This window comes from Schistocerca serialis, chromosome 5 (assembly GCF_023864345.2).
Source record: "Schistocerca serialis cubense isolate TAMUIC-IGC-003099 chromosome 5, iqSchSeri2.2, whole genome shotgun sequence".
In the NCBI taxonomy this organism is placed as follows: domain Eukaryota; kingdom Metazoa; phylum Arthropoda; class Insecta; order Orthoptera; family Acrididae; genus Schistocerca; species Schistocerca serialis.
This window is the reverse complement of record NC_064642.1, coordinates 319,380,659-319,400,275: the sequence shown is the minus strand read 5'-3', so window position 1 is coordinate 319,400,275 and position 19,617 is coordinate 319,380,659. Positions and strand designations below refer to the sequence as shown.

Below are 19,617 nucleotides of genomic sequence, written 5' to 3'. Positions count from 1 at the left end.
GAACGCTCTCTCCAGTGGCAGTAGGAAACCTTTATAGGGTGACACTGTAATATGTACGCAAAATCAAACGATGTATAGATAATGCTGAAAGGAACGGAAAAGTTATGCAAGAAAAACCAGTGTTCACGGCGCTATCGGCTACTTTTGTACATATCACAAATCATAAATCGCAAGACCGTAAAATTAACTAATTCATACGCAAAATTATCATTTTATTGATATGTTACGCAGTTGTTTCATCTAATCTACCTCTACCTAAATATTGTGCAGGACACTGTTGAAGTATCCAGAATGAGATTTTCACTCTGCAGCGGAGTGTGCGCTGATATGAAACTTCCTGGCCGATTAAAGCTATGTGCCGGACCGAGATTCGAACTCGGGACCTTTGCCTTTCGCGGACGGGGCGTGAGTCGTGCTTGGGTAGCTCAGTTGGTAGGGCACTTGCCCGCGAAAGGCAAAGGTCCCGAGTTCGAGTCTCGGTACGGCACACAGTTTTAATCTGCCAGGAAGTTTCACTGCTGAAGTACATGGCAGAGAGTACTTAGCATGCCAGGGTTTTCTGCCATTTCAATCGTGTATGAAACATGGGAATAATGACTGCTTAAGTGCCTCTGTGCCCGCTGTAATTAGTCTACTCTTGTCTTCACAATTCCTACTGGAGCGATACATGACGGGATGTAGAATATCTCTAGGTTCTGCACTTTCTTGAAACTCTGTAAGTAACGTTTAGATGTGTAACTGGCAAGTTGGCCACCAATTACACGACAAGTTTCGGTAGTGAACGAAGCGAAGCAGGGTCGTAACTCCAGAAAAACCTCTTATTCTTTGATTAACCTGCCGAGAGCCGTTTAGCGAATACTGCGTACATTACATTGTTCTATCCGTCGCACATTGTCGATACGAAGCAGGAAACTGGAAAGTTTCTTCCGCATTATTGTAGCTAGTAGCATGGGAGATTGGCGCCGCACTAGAAAATCTTCGACTTTCCACCCCGCCCACTATCGACGCTATTTATTTTTATTTTTATTTTATTTTATTTTATTTCATGGCGAATTTACTCTTCACTGTCAGCGCGGGTTCAGTACTGTGGTTTCTATCTCGTCTTTGTTTCTCTGGCAGTGTTAGTTGGTTGTTAACAGTTGAAAACTGCAGTATGGACAGCTCTACTGATGATGAGATAGCCGATTGTGTAGGTGTTTACTGAAATCAATAGAAAAGCTAGAAAATGAATTTGTGCAGCGATGGAAAACTCCAATCTAAAGGTCTTTGCATTAGTCTGTGTTTTGTGTTGCACTGTTATATTTATGGCTAATTGGCTCTGTGCTGGGATGTGACACGACTCAGACATGATGTTAGTTTTATGGGAGACAGTTATTCCAGCCAAGCGACGCAGTACACGGAAATTATAATGTTATGCATGTGGGTGACACGTACTGCGTCTTGACTACACGCTCGGTGCTCGGTCGATCATATGAAACGACTGATGCTCGTCTCCCATTGGCTGTCTAGAGCACTCTCTTACAGTAAAGTATTCCCTCTCCTGGCCTCTCTCCAGAACGACCTGACGAAGGGGTGGCGTCAGTCTGAGGATGGATGTGCATGGAGAAAGACGTACATAGGGCGAGAGTATGTTTTATTCTATTTCAACTGTGTGCCATTATTTTCACAGTGGTTGTTATAAAGTGTGGTTCACATTAAACAGAGGTAATTAAAAAAAACGTTATGCCATATCTAAAAAATACGAAATTATTCTTTGCCCGTAGCCCAGCAGACTAGTGATCTCCATTGCAGTCAAGGTGATCGTTGCCAACGGACTGACAATTGTGTGACATATTCTGCGTAAGGAGACACAAGGTGAGAAGGTGGAAAATTTGCGACGTGTGTCCAAGCTGTACGCGTCAAATTTCAACGCCAACGTGAAACGTCTAGTTGTTGCTACCAGTGCACATCGTTAAATTTTCGGCAGTAATGTGGCGCGGAGATGTGGCAGTATCTTTTAGTTATTACTGTTTTTACTGTGTTTTTACTCTAAAGGCATTTTCACAGAAACGATGGTACTTAGGGTGACGAGACGAATAAATTACAGTAGCATTACTATTCTTTAATGAGCCACGGTGATCCCTTGTCGGCTAGCCGTAGTGGCCGAGCGGTTCTAGGTGCTACAGTCGGGAACCGCGCGACCGCTACGGTCGCAGGTTCGAATCCTGCCTCAGGCATGGATGTGTGTGATGTCCTTAGTTTAGTGAGGCTTAAGTAGTTCCACGTTCTAGGGGACTGATGACCTCAGTAGTTAAGTGCCATAGTGCTCAGAGCCATGTGAACCATTTTGATCCCTTGTCCATTATACCTAAACTGACAGAAAATGTCGCCGAACTTCCTCCGAAATTTAATCGGTGTTAGGTTCGCCCTATACAGCCTGTCTCAGACCACAATATCCACAGTGAACTGGTAGCGTTGACAGCATCAACGAAGTCATACATTCTACTAAGTCAGCTGCTGAAACATCTCGTACGACTTTGACTGACACACAATAAAAGGCAATACTTCATCGATACTGCCAATGCTGTCCACTCACAGTGGTTATTTTCGTCTGGGAATGGTTACCTAGTTGAAATCTATTGCCAAGCAAAAAGCTATTGACACTTGTTTTTAGATCATTTTTAATTCGACACATCTGTTTCTTAAACGCTGAATCTAAAGTGAGTGATACTCATTTTCCTTGCCGACTAACATTTTGTATTTCACGAGGCAGCGCGTCTTTGTGTCATGCTCATAATGTATGGGAAGTAGCCTGAGTGTTGGGCTGCCCGCAGGACGGTGCACAACGCGCTGCTGGGTCTGCTGGGGCGGGACTCACTGCACCAGCTGGAGGCGGTGGCGGGCGACGCGGCGCGCTGCGCGCGGCTCTGCGTGGCGCTCTTCAGCCAGGAGGTGGCCGCGCTCTACCTGCGACAGTACCCCAGGCAGCTGCTCGACACCATCAAGAATCAGGTCAGCGTGTCCTCAAAAACCTGCTGTTTACCTTCACGTCGCTGTGTCAACCAGCACAAGTTACTCAACTGTCTGCTCGACATCCTCAAGTCCTCAAGCAGCATATCAGTGTCTCTACCTGTGCCGCTCCTCTGAACACCAGCTAGACTTCGCAAAGCATCAGGTCGGTTCTCCATCTTGTGCCAGTTTCCTGAACATCTGCTGGACACCGTCAACCATCAGGTCAGAATCTCTACTTAGCACCAGTCTCCGAGATAACTGCTTCACAGTCAAGCACCAGGTCAATATCTCACATGCGCTACTGCCCCAAAAATTTGCCCGATACCCTCAAGAACCAGATTACAGTGGCCCGCATCTCGTGGTCGTGCGGTAGCGTTCTCGCTTCCCACGCCCGGGTTCCCGGGTTCGATTCCCGGCGGGGTCAGGGATTTTCTCTGCCTCGTGATGGCTGGGTGTTGTGTGCTGTCCTTAGGTTAGTTAGGTTTAATTAGTTCTAAGTTCTAGGGGACTGATGACCATAGATGTTAAGTCCCATAGTGCTCAGAGCCATTTGAACCATTTTTTGAACCAGATTACAGTCTCTAGCAGCGCCATTTCACCAAACACCTGCTTTTTCAGATACCTGGTGAGTGTCTCTGCTTTCGTCAGTTCCCCAAACACTTGCTGGACGCTTAAAGCTCCAAGTCATTGTCCCTACCTGCACCAGTTTCCCAGACTCCTACTGGACAACCTCAAACAATAGGGTGACATAAATGCGACCCCTGATGGGCACCTTCCACATCAGGTCTGCGACTCTACCGGCACCACTTCCTTTAGCACCTTCTGGAAACCCTGAAGCTGCACTTGTGACAGTTCCCCAAGCGCTGGATACGCTCAGGCACCAGATCAGTGTTTTTACCTGCACCAGCTCCCCGCCGGCCGCTGTGGCCGAGCGGTTCTAGGCTCTTCATCCTGGAACCGAGCTGCTGCTACGGTCGCAGGTTCGAATCCTGCTTAGGACATAGATGTGTGTGATGTCCTTAGGTTGGTTAGGTTTAAGTAGTTCTAAGTCTAGGGGACTGATGACCTCAGATGTTAAGTCCCATAGTGCTTAGAGCTATTTTGAACCAGCTCCCCAAAAACCTGTTGGCCACCTTGATGTCGCAGATTAGGGTCTGTATGTGTGCCAGCTACTCAACCACCTGCTGAACACCGTCAGAAATCAGATTAGTGTCTCTACCTGCGCCATTTCAACGAACATTTCCTGAGCCCTGAAGTAGCATGTGAGTGGCAGGTACAAATGGGTTCCACAGACACTTAACTCTTATTGCCGGTCGACAACGGAGCACAAATTTCACAACAGTGGAAAGGAATTAGGCCACCTGCTTTCCATAGGCACATTCATAGCATCCACATTCAGTGATCTTGAGTCATCAGGGAAAATTTAAATCTGACCGGCATGCCAAATTGAAGAACCCCACAGCACATTGTTATGTAAACCAAAAAAATGTTCAAATGTGTGTGAAATGCCGGCCGGGGTGGCCGAGCGGTTATAGGCGCTACAGTCTGGAACCGCGAGACCGCTACGGTCGCGGGTTCGAATCCTGCCTCGGGCATGGATGTGTGTAATGTCCTTAGGTTAGTTAGGTTTAAGTAGTTCTAAGTTCTAGGGGACTGATGACCTCAGAAGTCATGTCCCATGGTGCTCAGAGCCATTTGTGTGTGAAATCTTATGACACTTAACTGCTAAGGGCATCAGTCCCTAAGCTTACACACTACTTAACCTAAATTATCCTAAGGACAAACACACACACCCACGCCCGAGGGATGACTCGAACCTCCGCCAGGATTTATGTAAACCGCTTAGATTTCTGGTCAGTACCAGCTTCATCTCTAAACAGCACTTACATACAACGTACTCATTTAATTTAAGATATATTCCCTTCTCTGTCATACCCTAAAATGTTTGCCCTCTTGAGGCTCTTAGTACCATGGAAGTTACTCCCTGACGCTTTGGTTTTCTTCTGTTACTGCTTTCTCATTCTTCTTATTACACTTCCGTACAATGCTCGTTTCCACATGTACATTCACAGAAAATTCTTTTTCAAGATAATGCGTGTTTTTGTATACTAGTAAACTTATTTTTGGAGAGGAATGCTCCCTTGCCTGACATAATCTGCTTCTTACATTGTGCTTGCTTCATCTGTTGCACTTTATTTTTCTTCCAGAGTACCATTTTTCCTTCTTTCTGTCTTTTTCGTTGTCCCCAGTTTTTGTGTCAATTTTATTACTAATCTGATTTTTTCTACTTCTCATTACTTTCGTTTTCCTTTCATATACTATCATTTATAATCTTAGCTCATTAAACAAGTGATTTCCTTTAACATCTCCCTTACTTCTTCATCACTTCAACGGGGATAGCAATATCATCAGAAAACATTATTCTTGATATCCTTTCAGCCTCTACTTCGATCCAACACCTGACCATTGATTTTATTTCCGTCATTGTTTCTTCGAAAACAGTGGGTCCCTCCAAACACTTTTCTCTTGTTCGCCAATTCTCATTTTTCTCACTTCGAATTCGGGTATGTTGTTTATGTCCCTCCTTCCCCCAAAATTTATATCTATTTATTAGAGGATTATAAACGTCTTGCACCGTTTTCCTTTATCGATCACTTTTTCTAGAACAACAAAGCCCATGAAAATGCCTTAATTTTCCTTAAGTCTTATTTCTATGATTAAGTGTTATGTCAAGACTTTCTGACGGATGCCTTAATCTGTCCTAAAACCAGACTGATTGTCATCCAAGACACTGAATTTTATTCTACCTCAATATGAAGTTTGTATCAGGTGTCACTTCTCCTCGTGGCGGCGTTCATGCGTCCGGAACCGTCGGTTACGTGGAGAAATTAAAGTGGGCACTGAGTAATGGGCAGTGCTTTTCGTCTCAAGTTGTACACTCTCGATCCTCAACATCTTAAAAGCTTCCAGACGTTACTCTCAGACACATGCCATTTTGAAGGAAAAGATTCTCTTCCCCACATGATGTTTTGATGTGCAAAATACAGTGATATACCAGTGTTAAAAACTTGGTCATTGAATCTTTTTCACATTATGTATGGAACACTCACATACAAATGGACCTTAATTGGAGAAATAAATATTTTGACGGTTACTGGAAAGTGCAAAAGCCGGCCTGGGTGGCCTAGCGGTTCTAGGCGTTACAGTCTGGAACCGCGCGATCGCTACGGTAGCCGGTTCGAATCCTGCCTCGGGCATGGATGTGTGTGATGTCCTTAGGTTAGTTAGGTTTAAGTCGCTCTAAGTTCTAGGGGACTGATGACCTCAGAAGTTAAGTACCATAGTGCTCAGAGCCATTTGAACCAATGTGCAAAAATTCATGTTAGTTATGTGACGTGTTAGGAAGCTAATTAAAATTAACTGTATTTGTTAATTACAAAATAAAATTGATTTAATTACTGCATTTGCATTTAATAACAACTTAAAGGAATATAAATAACTTTGTTTGTATAAAACACGTCTATTTGGACCACAGCTAGGTTTATTACAACTACTTTTTGTAAAACTTATTGTGACACAACTATTGCGCAATGCAACCGAAAAAGGAAGTAAGAAGTATAAACATTACTTTAGTGAAAACCTCACGACTACTTTCCACAGTTTCACGTATTATTCTGAAGCATACGGAGTGTATATGCAGACAGACACACTTTTATGTAAGTGCATCAGGGAGTTTCATAGCGGCCACTATGTGGTTGGTGTGTCGATATACTGGCTGTCAGCTGGAGCCGGCAGGCAGCAACTGTGCAGCGGGTTGTGCACTGGATGAGATCAGAAATCTGTCCGAGCTAACTGGAACAACCATCCACAGGCTACAGCTCTAGCTGATAGTCTTTGCAATGAAACTCTGAGCGACCTCCGAGCGTAGCTGAAGTGCCTCCCATCAGGCTTACCAGCGTAGGAGGATATGTCCCCGCCTTCCCCCTTTTGAGTAATCAGTCTTCTGACTGGTTTGATGCGGTCCGACACCAAGTCCTTTCCTGTGCGAACGTCTTCATCACAGAGTAGCGCTTGCAACCTATGTCTCCAATTATTTGCTGGATGTATTCCAATCTCTATCTTCCTCTACTGCTTTTACCCTCTACAGTTCCCTCTAGTACCATGGAAGTTATTCCCTAATGTGGAAGCTGATGTCCTGTCATCGAGTCCCTTCTTGTAAGTGTTTTCCATATATTCATGTCCTCTCCTCATACCTCACCTTATCAGTCCACCTAATTTTCAACATACGTCCACAGCACATCTTAAATGCTTCGATTTTTTTCTGTTCCGGTTTTCCTACAGTCAATATTTCACTGCCATACAATGCTGTGCTCCAAACATATATTCTCAGAAATTTCTTCCTCAAATTAAGGCCTATGTTTGATACTAGTAGACTTCTCTTAGCCAGGAATGCCCTTTTTGCTAGTGCTAGTTTGCATTTGATGTCGTTCTTGTCCGTCCGCCACTATTAATTTTGATACATAGATAGTAGTTTTCCTAAACTTCATCGGCTACGTGGCCATCAATCTTGATATTAAGTTTCTCGTTGTTCTCATTTCTACTGCTTTGCTGTTACTTTTGTCTTTCTTCGATTTGCTCTCAATCCATAATTTGTACTCATTAGAGTGTTCATTCCATTCAGCAGATCATGTCATTCTTCTTCACTTCCACTCAGGACAGCAATGTCATCAGCGAATAGTATAATTGATATACTTTCATCTTGAATTTTAATTTCACTCCTAAACTTTTCTTTTAATTCCATCATTGCTTCTTCGATGTACGGATTGAACAGTAGGGGCGAAAGACTACATCCCTATCTTACTTCTTTTTTTAATAGGAACACTTCGTTCTTGGTCGTCCACTCTTCTTATTCCCTCTGGGCTATTGTACACATTGTATATTATCCGTCTCTCCCTAAAGCTTACCCTTATTTTTCTCAGAATATCGAACATCTTGCACCATTGGACATTGTCTAACGCTTTTTCAAGTACTACAAATCCTATGAACGTGTCTTGATTTTTCTTTAGTCTTGCTTCCATATCAACCGCAACGTTAGAATTGCCTCTCTGGCGCCTTTATCTTTTCTTAAGCGAAACTGATCATCATCTAACACATCCTCAGTTTTCTTTTCCATTCATCTGTATATTATTCTTGTAAGCAACTTGGGTGGATGAGCTGTTAAGCTGATTGTGCGATAATTCTCGCACTTGTCGGCTCTTGCAGTCTTGCAGTCTTCGGAAATGTGTGGAATATATTTTTCGGAGAGTCACATGGAATGTCACAAGACCCAACAATCTACAACGTGAATAGTCTTTTTGTTGCCACTTCCCCATTAATTACAGAAATTCTAATCGAATGTTGTCCATCCCTTCTCCCTTATTTGATTTTAAGTCCTCGAAAGCTCTCTTAAATTCTGATTCTGAATCAAGTGCTGTTTCTTCTTCCATCATATCAGAAAAGTCTTCCCCCTCATAAAGGCATTCGATGTACTCTTTCCTACACTTTTAATGTTACCGCCATTGGTTCTCATTTCACCGAAAGTTGTTTCTACTTTTTGCGCTGAGCCAGTCCTTCCGAAAATCATTTCTTTTCCAACTTCTTGATATTTTTCATGCAGCCATTTCGCCTTAGCTTCGCTGCACTTTCTATTTATTTCATTCGTCAGCGGCTTGTATTTCTTTCTGTGTTCCTAGATTTCCCTGAACATTTTTGTACTTCCTTCTTTCTGCGTTCAACTGAAGTGTTTCTTCTGTCACTCATGGCTTCTTCGAAGCTACCTTCTTTGTACCTATGTTTTACTTTCCAACTTCTGTGATTGCCCTTTTTAGATGTGGCCATTCCTCTTCAACTGCACTGCCTACTACGCAATTCTTAATTGATGCATCTACAGCTTTAGAGAACTTCAAGAGTATTTCGTCGTTCCTTAGTACAGGGCTATTACAAATGATTGAAGCGATTTCATAAATTCACTGTAGCTCCATTCATTGACATATGGTCACGACACACTACAGATACGCAGAAAAACTCATAAAGTTTTGTTCGGCTGAAGCCGCACTTCAGGTTTCTGCCGCCAGAGCGCTCGAGAGCGCAGTGAGACAAAATGGCGACAGGAGCCGAGAAAGCGTATGTCGTGCTTGAAATGCACTCACATCAGTCAGTCATAACAGTGCAACGACACTTCAGGACGAAGTTCAACAAAGATCCACCAACTGCTAACTCCATTCGGCGATGGTATGCGCAGTTTAAAGCTTCTGGATGCCTCTGTAAGGGGAAATCAACGGGTCGGCCTGCAGTGAGCGAAAAAACGGTTGAACGCGTGCAGGCAAGTTTCACGCGTAGCCCGCGGAAGTCGACGAATAAAGCAAGCAGGGAGCTAAACGTACCACAGCCGACGGTTTGGAAAATCTTACGGAAAAGGCTAAAGCAGAAGCCTTACCGTTTACAATTGCTACAAGCCCTGACACCCGATGGAAAACCGATTGATCGGTCGTGGTGGAGGTCATGATCAGCAATTCATGTAAAAGCCTCCACGCTCTCCCGATTTAACCCCATGCGATTTCTTTCTGTGGGGTTATGTGAAAGATTCAGTGTTTAAACCTCCTCTACCAAGAAACCTGCCAGAACTGCGAGCTCGCATTAACGATGCTTTCGAACACATTGATGGGGACGTGCTGCGCCGAGTGTGGGAGGAACTTGATTATCTGCTTGATGTCTGCCGAATCATTAAAGGGGCACATATCGAACATTTGTGAATGCCTAAAAAAACTTTTTGAGTTTTTGTATGTGTGTGCAAAGCATTGTGAAAATATCTCAAATAATAAAGTTATTGTAGAGCTGTGAAATCGCTTCAATCATTTGTAGTAACCCTGTACTTCCGTATCCTACATGTTTGCCTATTGACTCTTCCTGACTAACCTCTTAAACTTGAGTCTATTCTTTATCACTATCAGATTTTGATGTGAGTCTTTATCTGCTCCTGGGTAAACCTTAAAATCCAATATCTGATTTCGGAATCCCTGCCTGACAATGATGTAATCTAACTGAAATATTTACAAGTATACCTCCTCCTCTTGTGATTTTTGAACAGATTATTCGCTATTACTAGCTTAAGTTTATTACAGAACTCATTTAGTGTTTCTCCTCTCTGATTCTTTGTCTCAAGCTCATTGTATCCTGTATCCTTTTCTTCTATTCCTTCCCCTTCAACTGCATTCCAGTTCCCCATGACTATCACATTTCCATCTCGGTTTACGTACTGTATTACTCTTTCAGTATCTTCATATACCTTCTCTACCTCTTCAGCTTCGCCTTGCGGTGTCGGCATGTGTATATGAACTATCGTTGTCGATGTTGGTTTGCTGACGATTCTGATAAGAACAACCCTATCACTGAACTGTTCACAGTAACACACTATCTGCCCTAACTTCCTGTTCATCACGAATCCTACTCCCGTTACACCATTTTCTGCTGCTGTTGATCTTACCCTATAATCATCTTACTAGAAATCCTTGTTTCCTGTCGATTTGACTTCACTGACCCCTACGATATTTAGAACTCCCCTAGTATTTCGCAAATTTTGCTTCCATATTACTGGTCAGCTCAAATTCCTTATCTCCTCATCCAAATTATTTCGTGGCAGTTTTAATTAATGTTCGGAAACATCCTCGTGTACCAAGCTGAAATAAACAAACTCGTGATGAAATTTCCTCTCTACAAACATTCCTACATAAGTTTAAAACTACGTAATCTATTTCAGTACTCTAAGGGCCAAATTCAGAATGGTCATGTGCTATGACTAATTGCCTCTTGCGTAAGTGGGATACTTCCCTGTATTCTATAATTTAGATCCAGTTAATGTATATCTTTGATCTAGATGCAAATGACCATTTTTACTGCAATTAATGCCATTGTTAGGCATGAGAATGGTCTGTTGTTCGATCAAAATGATATTTATAATGAAGTTACATACATCTATTGTGCCAAAACATGACTTTCCAAAACAATTTTAAAAGTTTGCGTATTATAAAATTATGTGTATTATAAAAGAGCTTCTCACATAATTTTACAAAATATGGTATGGCGTGCCCCTATGTGTCATGAAAGCTGAGCTTCACTAGGTGCCGCCGGCCGTAGTAGCCGAGCGGTTCTAGGCGCTACAGTCCGAACCCGCGTGACCGCTACGGTCGCAGGCTCGAATCCTGTCTCGGGCATGGATGTGTGTGATGTCCTTAGGTTAGTTAGGTTTAATTAGTTGTAAGTTCTAGGGGACTGATGACCTCAGAAGCTAAGTCCCATAGTGCTCAATAGTGCTCAGAGCCATTTGAACCTTTGTTTTTTTTTCACTCGGTGCCCCATGGGTGATAGCTTTGTGCACTATATTTCGTTTTTTTGTATCCCGTGAAATCACCTAAAAATTTAACCGTTAATTGATTCTACTATACTACAGACGCACATTGAGTTAAAAGTAGTTAATTGCTCCCCTGCCTGGTTCGTAGTTTTAATAGGCGTGGTGATGGTGGTGGTGGTGGTGGTGGTGGTGGTGGTGGTGGTGGTAAGCTCCTGTGGGACCAAACTGCTGAGGTCATCGGCCCCTAGGCTTACACACTACTTAAGCTAATTTAATCTTACTTAGGCTAAGGACAACACACACACCCATGCCAGAGGGAGGACTCGAACCTCCGACGAGAGGAGCCGCGCGAACCGTGGCAAGACCCCCTAGACCACGCGGCTACTCTGCGCGGCTTTTAGTAGGCAGCAGTGTATCGGTAGCAGTAGTTTCTCTGTCATGATATTCTCCGTAACGGACGGAACGTGACGAGCGAGTGTGCCTGCCCACAGGCGCGCCAACTGCTGGAGCGACTGAAGTCTGCGCTGGAGGCGCGGGTGCGGCTACTGCCCTGGCTGGACGCGACCAGCCGCGAGGCGGCGCTCGCCAAGTTGGCAGCCCTGCGCGCGCACCTGCTGACGATGCCCGGCCTCTCCAACCACACGTACGTGGCCGCGCTCCTCCACGACGTGAGTCGCCTCTCGCCTCACCTCGACTCGCACACCGTCAATAAGTAACTCTGACATCAGCACCGCAGCCTACTTTCTCCATGTTTTATAAGTTCTTTACTGTCGACGTGGATTCTATTGTTGTAAGGATGCGTTATCAGACATCTGGCGTACTTCAGGTTGTGTTCGACACTGGAATACTACTTTTAGCAGTATATCAGCAACAATGAATGGAAACCACAAGAAATCTACCGGTGTTAAGCTGTTGAGAAGAAAAATAGCAACTTTACGAAGATTCTGACGTCTTTCAGGGATATTTTCTGAGTATTTTGACATGAGGGACCGATGCACAGTAATTATGATTTATTTTGGGTGTTACCACAATTTCCTTTGCTTCTACAAAATACCCGGACACCAGCCTCACCCAGACTCCCGTTCTAAAACGCAAGGCTCCAGTTTCTCGTTCGCACGTATTTACAGATGCGAAAGTTCTGTGATGTGTAATCGCATAGGCTCCCGCGGCCAGAGTCAGTGGACATAAAAGTTTTCTGGTTGTGATGTGGTTGGCTTTGCTACAGGAAGAGCCTACCATAGCGTCGCTGTACCACTCTTCCTTTGCATGCAGTGAACCTGTACACTAGGCGCATATCGGCCAGTGTTTCATCAGTAAGTTTACCCATATTGCTGTGTAACCTCGTTAAGATTCACCTAACACTACCGCAAAAACGAACACGACGCAAGCGAGGAGCATTGAACTTACATGTGTCTATGGAACAAATGTGGCTCTAAATGAGACACACATTGCATTCAGTCGACATTTGTACTGCTGTGGAGATGTTCCCAGTGCTATAAGGATACAATAACAAATGAGGTTAGATCTCAAATTGTAACGGGTCACGGCAGACCACGGGACCGTTATATCAAGGTACTCAAAAAATATCCCTGGAAAACATACGAAATTTTATCACTGAGTTCTGGTTCACCCTTATAACTAGTATTACTAGAGTAAATGACTTCAGTTTCTGATCAAAAATTTTAAAATTAGTGTCACATATCTGTTGTGTGAAGCTTTATGGGCTGGAACACCAAGTTCCCTACGCCACTAACTCAAATCAAAGGTTTTTCACACTCGTTTGTTGTAGTTTAAGTTCCCGCTCCTTCTATTCGAAACCTTAGTCCGCAGGTTAAGAATTTCTGGACTGGGTTATTTGCAGAATAAGCATACCATACTGGTGTAAATATGATGGCAATTCGGTAAGAGCGGACGCTAGTAACAATGGTTCTGTTTTGGTAGGAAGATGACTGAAATATTATGAGCGATATTTTGATTCCATACAAAACACTATTATCACCCATATTTTATTACTTGGCTTGACATAAATTTCTGTCAAGTTAAGGACACAATCATGCAGAAAATTTGTTCAAACATCTGTACAGTCCAAAAAATATCTACATCAAGGTAACTATAGTAGCAAACATCTAAAATTCTAAGAAAGTGATGTTTCGGAACTAGAGGCAGAGAAATATAGCAAAAATGGAGGAATGCAAATTCTGCGAGTAGTGGATTAAAACCATTGAAAAAAATTTTGTTACGTAATTGTAATTGTTCATTGATAATGAGTCCGCAGCTCGTGGGTTTGCAGTAGCGTTCTCGCTTCCCGCTCACGGAGTTCCGGGTACGATTCCCGGCGGGGTAAGGGATTTTTCCTGCCCCGATATGACTGGGTGTTGTTGTGTCGTCATCATCATTCGTCGCCATTACGGTCGGAGGAAGGCAGTGGCAAACCACCTTCGCTAGGACCTTGCCTAGTACGGCGGTGCGCGTCTCCCGCATCCTCCCCCACGCTCCTCGAAGTATGGGACCTCATAATCATCACCAGTGAGAATGGGGCCATCTTTCTTAGGAATGTGCTTGAAATCTCCAGTTCTTCGACTACGTCGAGCCTATGACATTTCTTTTCACTCACTGATCAGTCTGGCCTGGCAACGGAAGACAGCAAAACGAAAGCTGAAATTTTAAATTTAGCATTTGAGAATCTTTCACGCAGGAGGATCGTACAAACATACCGCCGTTTGAGTCTCGTACAGATTCCTGTTTGGAGGACATAGTGATAGACATCCCTGGGGTTGTGAAGCAGCTGAATGGGTTGAAAATAAATAAATCGCCACGTCCTGATGGGATTCCAATTCGGTTTTACAGAGAGTATTCTACTACATTGGCTCCTTACTTATCTTGCATTTATCGCGAGTCTCTTGCCCAACGTAAAGTCCCGAGCGACTTGAAAAAAGCGCAGGTGACGCCTGTATATAAGAAGGGTAGAAGGACGGATCCTCAAAATTACACACCAATATCCTTAACATCGGTTTGTTGCAGGATTCTCGAACGTATTCTCAGTTCGAATATAATGAATTTCCTTGAGACAGAGAAGTTGCTGTCCATGCATCAGCACGGCTTTAGAAAGCATCGCTCCTGTGAAACGCAACTAGCCCTTTTTTCAGGCGATATCTTGCGAACCATGGATGAAGGGTATCAGACGGATGTCATATTCCTTGACTTCCGGAAAGCGTCTGACTCGGTGCCCCACTGCAGACTCCTAACTAAAGTACGAGCATATGGGTGGGATTGGTTCCCAAATATGTGAGTGGCTCGAAGACTTCTTAAGTAATAGAACCAAGTACGTTGTCCTCGATGGTGAGTGTTCATCGGAGGTGAGGGTATCATCTGGAGTGCTCCAGGGAAGTGTGGCAGGTCCGCTGTTCTTTTCTATCTACATCAATGATCTTTTGGATAGGGTGGATAGCAATGTGCGACTGTTTGCTGATGATGCTGTGGTGTACGGGAAGGTGTCGTCGTTGAGTGACTGTAGGAGGATACAAGATGACTTAGACAGGATTTGTGATTGGTGTAAAGAATGGCAGCTAACTCTAAATATAGATAAATGTAAATTAATGCAGATGAATAGGAAAAAGAATCCCGTAATGTTTGAATAGTCCATTAGTAGTGTAGCGCTTGACACAGTCACATCGATTAAAGATTTGGGCGTAATATTGCAGAGCGATATGAAGTGGGACAAGCTTGTAATGGCAGTTGTGGGGAAGGCGGATAGTCGTCTTCGGTTCATTGGTAGAATTTTGGGAAGATGTGGTTCATCCGTAAAGGAGTCCGCTTATAAAACACTAATACGACCTATTCTTAAGTACTGTTCGAGCGTTTGGGATCCCTATCAGGTCGGATTGAGGGAGGACATAGAAGCAATTCAGAGGCGAGATGCTACATTTGTTACTGGTAGGTTTGATAATCACGCAAGTGTTGCGGAAATGCTTCGGGAACTCGGGTGGGAGTCTCTAGAGGAAAGGAGGCATTCTTTTCGTGAATCGCTACGGGGGAAATTTAGAGAACCAGCATTCGAGGCTGACTGCATTACAATTTTACTGCCGCCAACTTACATTTCGCGGAAAGACCACAAAGATAAGATAAGAGAGATTAGGGTTCGTACAGAGGCATATAGACAGTCATTTTTCCCTCGTTCTGTTTGGGAGTGGAACAGGGAGAGAAGATGATAGTTGCGGTACGAGGTACCCTCCGCCACGCACCGTATGGTGGATTGTGGAGTATGTATGTAGATGTAGATGAATGTAAAATGGAAATTTCTTACACGCTTTTCGGTTTGTGACCGAAAATTAACAGATGAGCAGCAAAAGTGGGATTATGTACATTAGTGCCTCTTTTTCTTCAAAACTTTAGGGAGAATATGTTGAGCACTTGATTTAAAGATGTTACTCCATTGTGATGTGACACAACAACGTTGACACATCATGGCCGCAAGTCCACTACTTAACACTAACTGCTTACAACTGACAGGTCTTTAGAACATCTATTGTTTACCGTTGTTAGTTCAAGCTGCCATTGTGAGTTACTGGGAAAATTTGAAAATTTATAGTAAATTCCTATGGGGCCAAACTGCTGAGGTCATCGGTCCTAGGATTACACGCTACTTAATCTAACTTAGACTAACTTACGCTAAGGGCAACACACACACCCATGCCCGAGGGAGGACTCGAAACTCCGACGGGGGGCGCCGCATGAACAGTGGCAAGGCGCCCAAGACCGCACGGCTACCCCGCGCGGCAGTTACTGGGCTGACGTCGCTTAAACGCCAGGAGTAAAAACAGTCCAGGAAGTTTTTGGAAGGACGGTGTTTATAGAAGGTCGATGCAAACTGTCAGAGGCGTCTTTGACTGCCAAGAGAGTGTAACACAAATGTTAAAAAGTAGTAACTGGCAGACACTCGAAGGAAGACGCCGTAAACCTCTCTATAACATGCTTAGTAAACTTCAAGAGCCGTCTTTCACACCGAAAACAAGTATTTTCTGGACCCTACGTACCTACCTCGAATATATTAGGCTGTGAAGCAGTTGTTGTTCCTGGTCCCGGCAGAGGACCGAGTCCTCCCTCGGGCATGGGTGTGTGTTTGTCCTTAGGATAATTTAGGTTAAGTAGTGTGTAAGCTTAGGGACTGATGACCTTAGCAGTTAAGTCCCATAAGATTTCACACACATTTGAACATTTGTAGTTATTGTTCCCATCGTCTGTTCGTGAATAGAATGTGGAGAAACCTTGATGCGTGCTACAGTAAAAGTACCCTCTGCCACACACTGCCCAGGATTCTCAGTTGTGGATGAAGTCTCACTGAAATGTAAGTACTGAAAGCAAGCAACATTCTTACCCCATCAAAGTTCCCAGATGTGACATGTACCGTTCAAAATTTCGGCTATTCATATTATCCATAATCCAAGGTAATAAACACTATTATCTCGTTGTATAATTAACGTTGTGAAACACTCATAAATGACTGGCTGACAAGTCACCCGGGTGACTGAAGCAGCAAAGTACCATGAACGAAGCAGTAACATCAACTTGTTAATCGTCTGCATCATATCGTTTCATCGGTCATGATTATATTCCGTCCTGGACCTATTATCATTGACGATCGTAAACTCGTCAAATACTGTGGGTCTGTGAAATAAGCAGAAAGTGCAAAGAAACAAACTCGGAATTTAGGAAAACTTATAAAGACTTGATCATGTGAAATACTGCCCCTGCGTATTGATGTTATGGGTACAAGTGCAGATGTTTCTAGTGATAACTGAGGACAGCTTATTGCACAACATTACATCGGTATTTACTTCATTTGCAGAGTAATAATGTCAGTTGTAACGAGTATTGTATTCTTAGGTTGGTAAGTATGCGTGGTACAAGCGAGGTGTTTAAGTTTATCTTCCCCTGGGCAGCATGTCAGGTATTTAAGCGTGGATTCGTAGAGTCAAAATAATAGTCTATACTGACAGGTGTAGTCTACTTCTCGGTGCAAAACGACCGTACCGAAAACATAAGGTAGAAAATTATGTGATGTGTTTGCAGGGTGATTGTTAGATGCAGAGGAAAAACAATTTGTGCACTGAAGCTGGTATATATAAAGGCAGCAATTATCACAACATCTGTACCTATACCTCTAACACCTCGTATTCAGCTTCGGGAAAGTCAGACTTATAGCCCGTAGGTTTTAAATTTCAGATGAGAAGTAGGATAGTCAGACCGATGATTACAGCTAGTTAATAGTATGTATGCTTAGGAAAAGCTAGCATGAGGTAGAATGACCACATCGCATTTAATGTAGCTTGATTAGTAAACCATCTCTTGTATTAAGTGAAGTACTGTTCGTTTGTATCTGTTCAATGGCACAGTGTAGCTATTACCAACATTTTCCGTAATACTTGTTCCATAGATCACGAATACGACACTTCTTAATGTTGTGGAACGTGTCACTTTTACATAAGTTTGCTTTACACATTCTTTTTTTTTTAACAGTTACTACTTCGATTCTAATAATTCATCTATTTAGTAGGAGTTATCATTTAGAAATCCTTTTAATTTATTTTTAAATGTCGGTTGGCTATCTATTTATTGATCCTTGTATTTCTATTTTTACGATTGCTTTTAGATCCCTGATATGGACTCCAGGTAGATATATACACACGATTTGTATTTGTAAACCATGTGTGTCATACATGTATCGTTAACGACATTCAGCGAGATCACTTTGAAACGTAATTTAATTATTGCGGTTCATTTACTTTGTTATCCGTTTACCAAACGTATTCAGTTCTCTCTGCTAGAAGCATAATTATCATGTGGTGAAGTTTCACCTGGTGTGTCTAAAACTACCGAGCCAGATTTTTATTCCATTATATGTAATCTTATCTCTATGACACTTCACGTATTCCTTGTATCTGAGCACCTATAGTGAAGTGACGGATGAGGCGACAGGGGATGGGCGCTGTGTGCGCAGGTGGACGTGCGCCAGGACGACCTGTTCGGCAACGTGCTGCGCCGCTACCGCCAGCTGCGGGCCGAACACGCGCGGCGCCTGCGGCAGCCCGCCGACGACGACCGGTGAGTTCCCGCCAGGTTCCTACCAACCTGCTTGCCGCGTCTCACCGTGGCGTCCATTAGCTCACTCAATATACGGCTGCGTGTGGGCCATTGGAATGTATGGTTGGTGTTTATAATTACTTTATTGGGATATTTCTAAAAGATTCGTCCTATTTCACAAGACTATAAGTTCTGCGTGTGTGGAGATAGGAACTTTGAGTGAATCCGAATCGCAACTAAAAGTATACATTAGCACCAGCTGAAAATTATGGGTTCATATGGCAGCCGATATGTCTCTCTAGTCAGCTATCTCGCTCACTTGCTCAGTCATTCATTAGCAGTCCGCAGCTCGTGGTCGTGCGGTAGCGTTCTCGCTTCCCACGCCCGTGTTCCCGGGTTCGATTCCCGGCTGGGTCAGGGATTTTCTCTGCCTCGTGATGACTGGGTGTTGTGTGTTGTCCTTAGGTTAGTTAGGTTTAAGTAGTTCTAAGTTCTAGGGGACTGATGACCATAGATGTCAAGTCCCATAGTGCTCAGAGCCATTCATTAGCAATCGTGCATCGACTCTAGATCGCTATAACGAAGCAAGTAAGACGTATTGCATTCTTTTCAACACGCGTAGATCAGCTAAATCTTTGAACCCTGATTTTTTGTGAGAGTACAGCACTCCACAACATACAGCTGAAAATATTTGTCAATAGTTTCAGGACATTGGTTTTTTATACACTGAAGAGCCAAAAAACTGGTACACCTACCTAATATCGTGTAGGGCCCCCCACAAGCACGCAGAAATGCCGCAACAAGAAGTGGCATGGACTCACCTAATGTGTGAAGTAGTGCTGGACTGAATTGACACCATCAATCCTGTAGAGCTGTCCATAAATCTGTAAGAGTACGAGGGGATGGAGATTTCTTCTAAACAGCACGTTGCAAGGCATCCCAGATAATAATGTTCATATCTGGGGATTTTTGTGGCCAGCGTAAGTGTTTAAGCACAGAAGAGTGTTCCTGGAGCCACTCTGTGGGGTGTCGCATTGTCCTCCTGAAATTACTCAAGTCCGTCGGAATGCACAATGGAGGTGAATGGATGCAGGTGAGAAGACAGGACGCTTACGTACGTGTCACCTGTCAGATTCGTATCTAGACGTATCAGGGGTCGC

General features: G+C 43.5%; 1 protein-coding gene across 1 annotated transcript in view; it reads left to right on the top strand.

Moving 5' to 3' along the window:
• LOC126481921 (endothelin-converting enzyme-like 1) overlaps positions 1–19,617 on the top strand; it is a 270,679-nt gene that overhangs the window by 219,438 nt on the left and 31,624 nt on the right. The window contains exons 10-12 of the mRNA XM_050105881.1: positions 2,814–2,991; positions 11,869–12,045; positions 18,375–18,478. Coding sequence (XP_049961838.1) covers positions 2,814–2,991; positions 11,869–12,045; positions 18,375–18,478 — 459 coding nt within the window. The remainder of the gene's footprint in view (positions 1–2,813; positions 2,992–11,868; positions 12,046–18,374; positions 18,479–19,617) is intronic.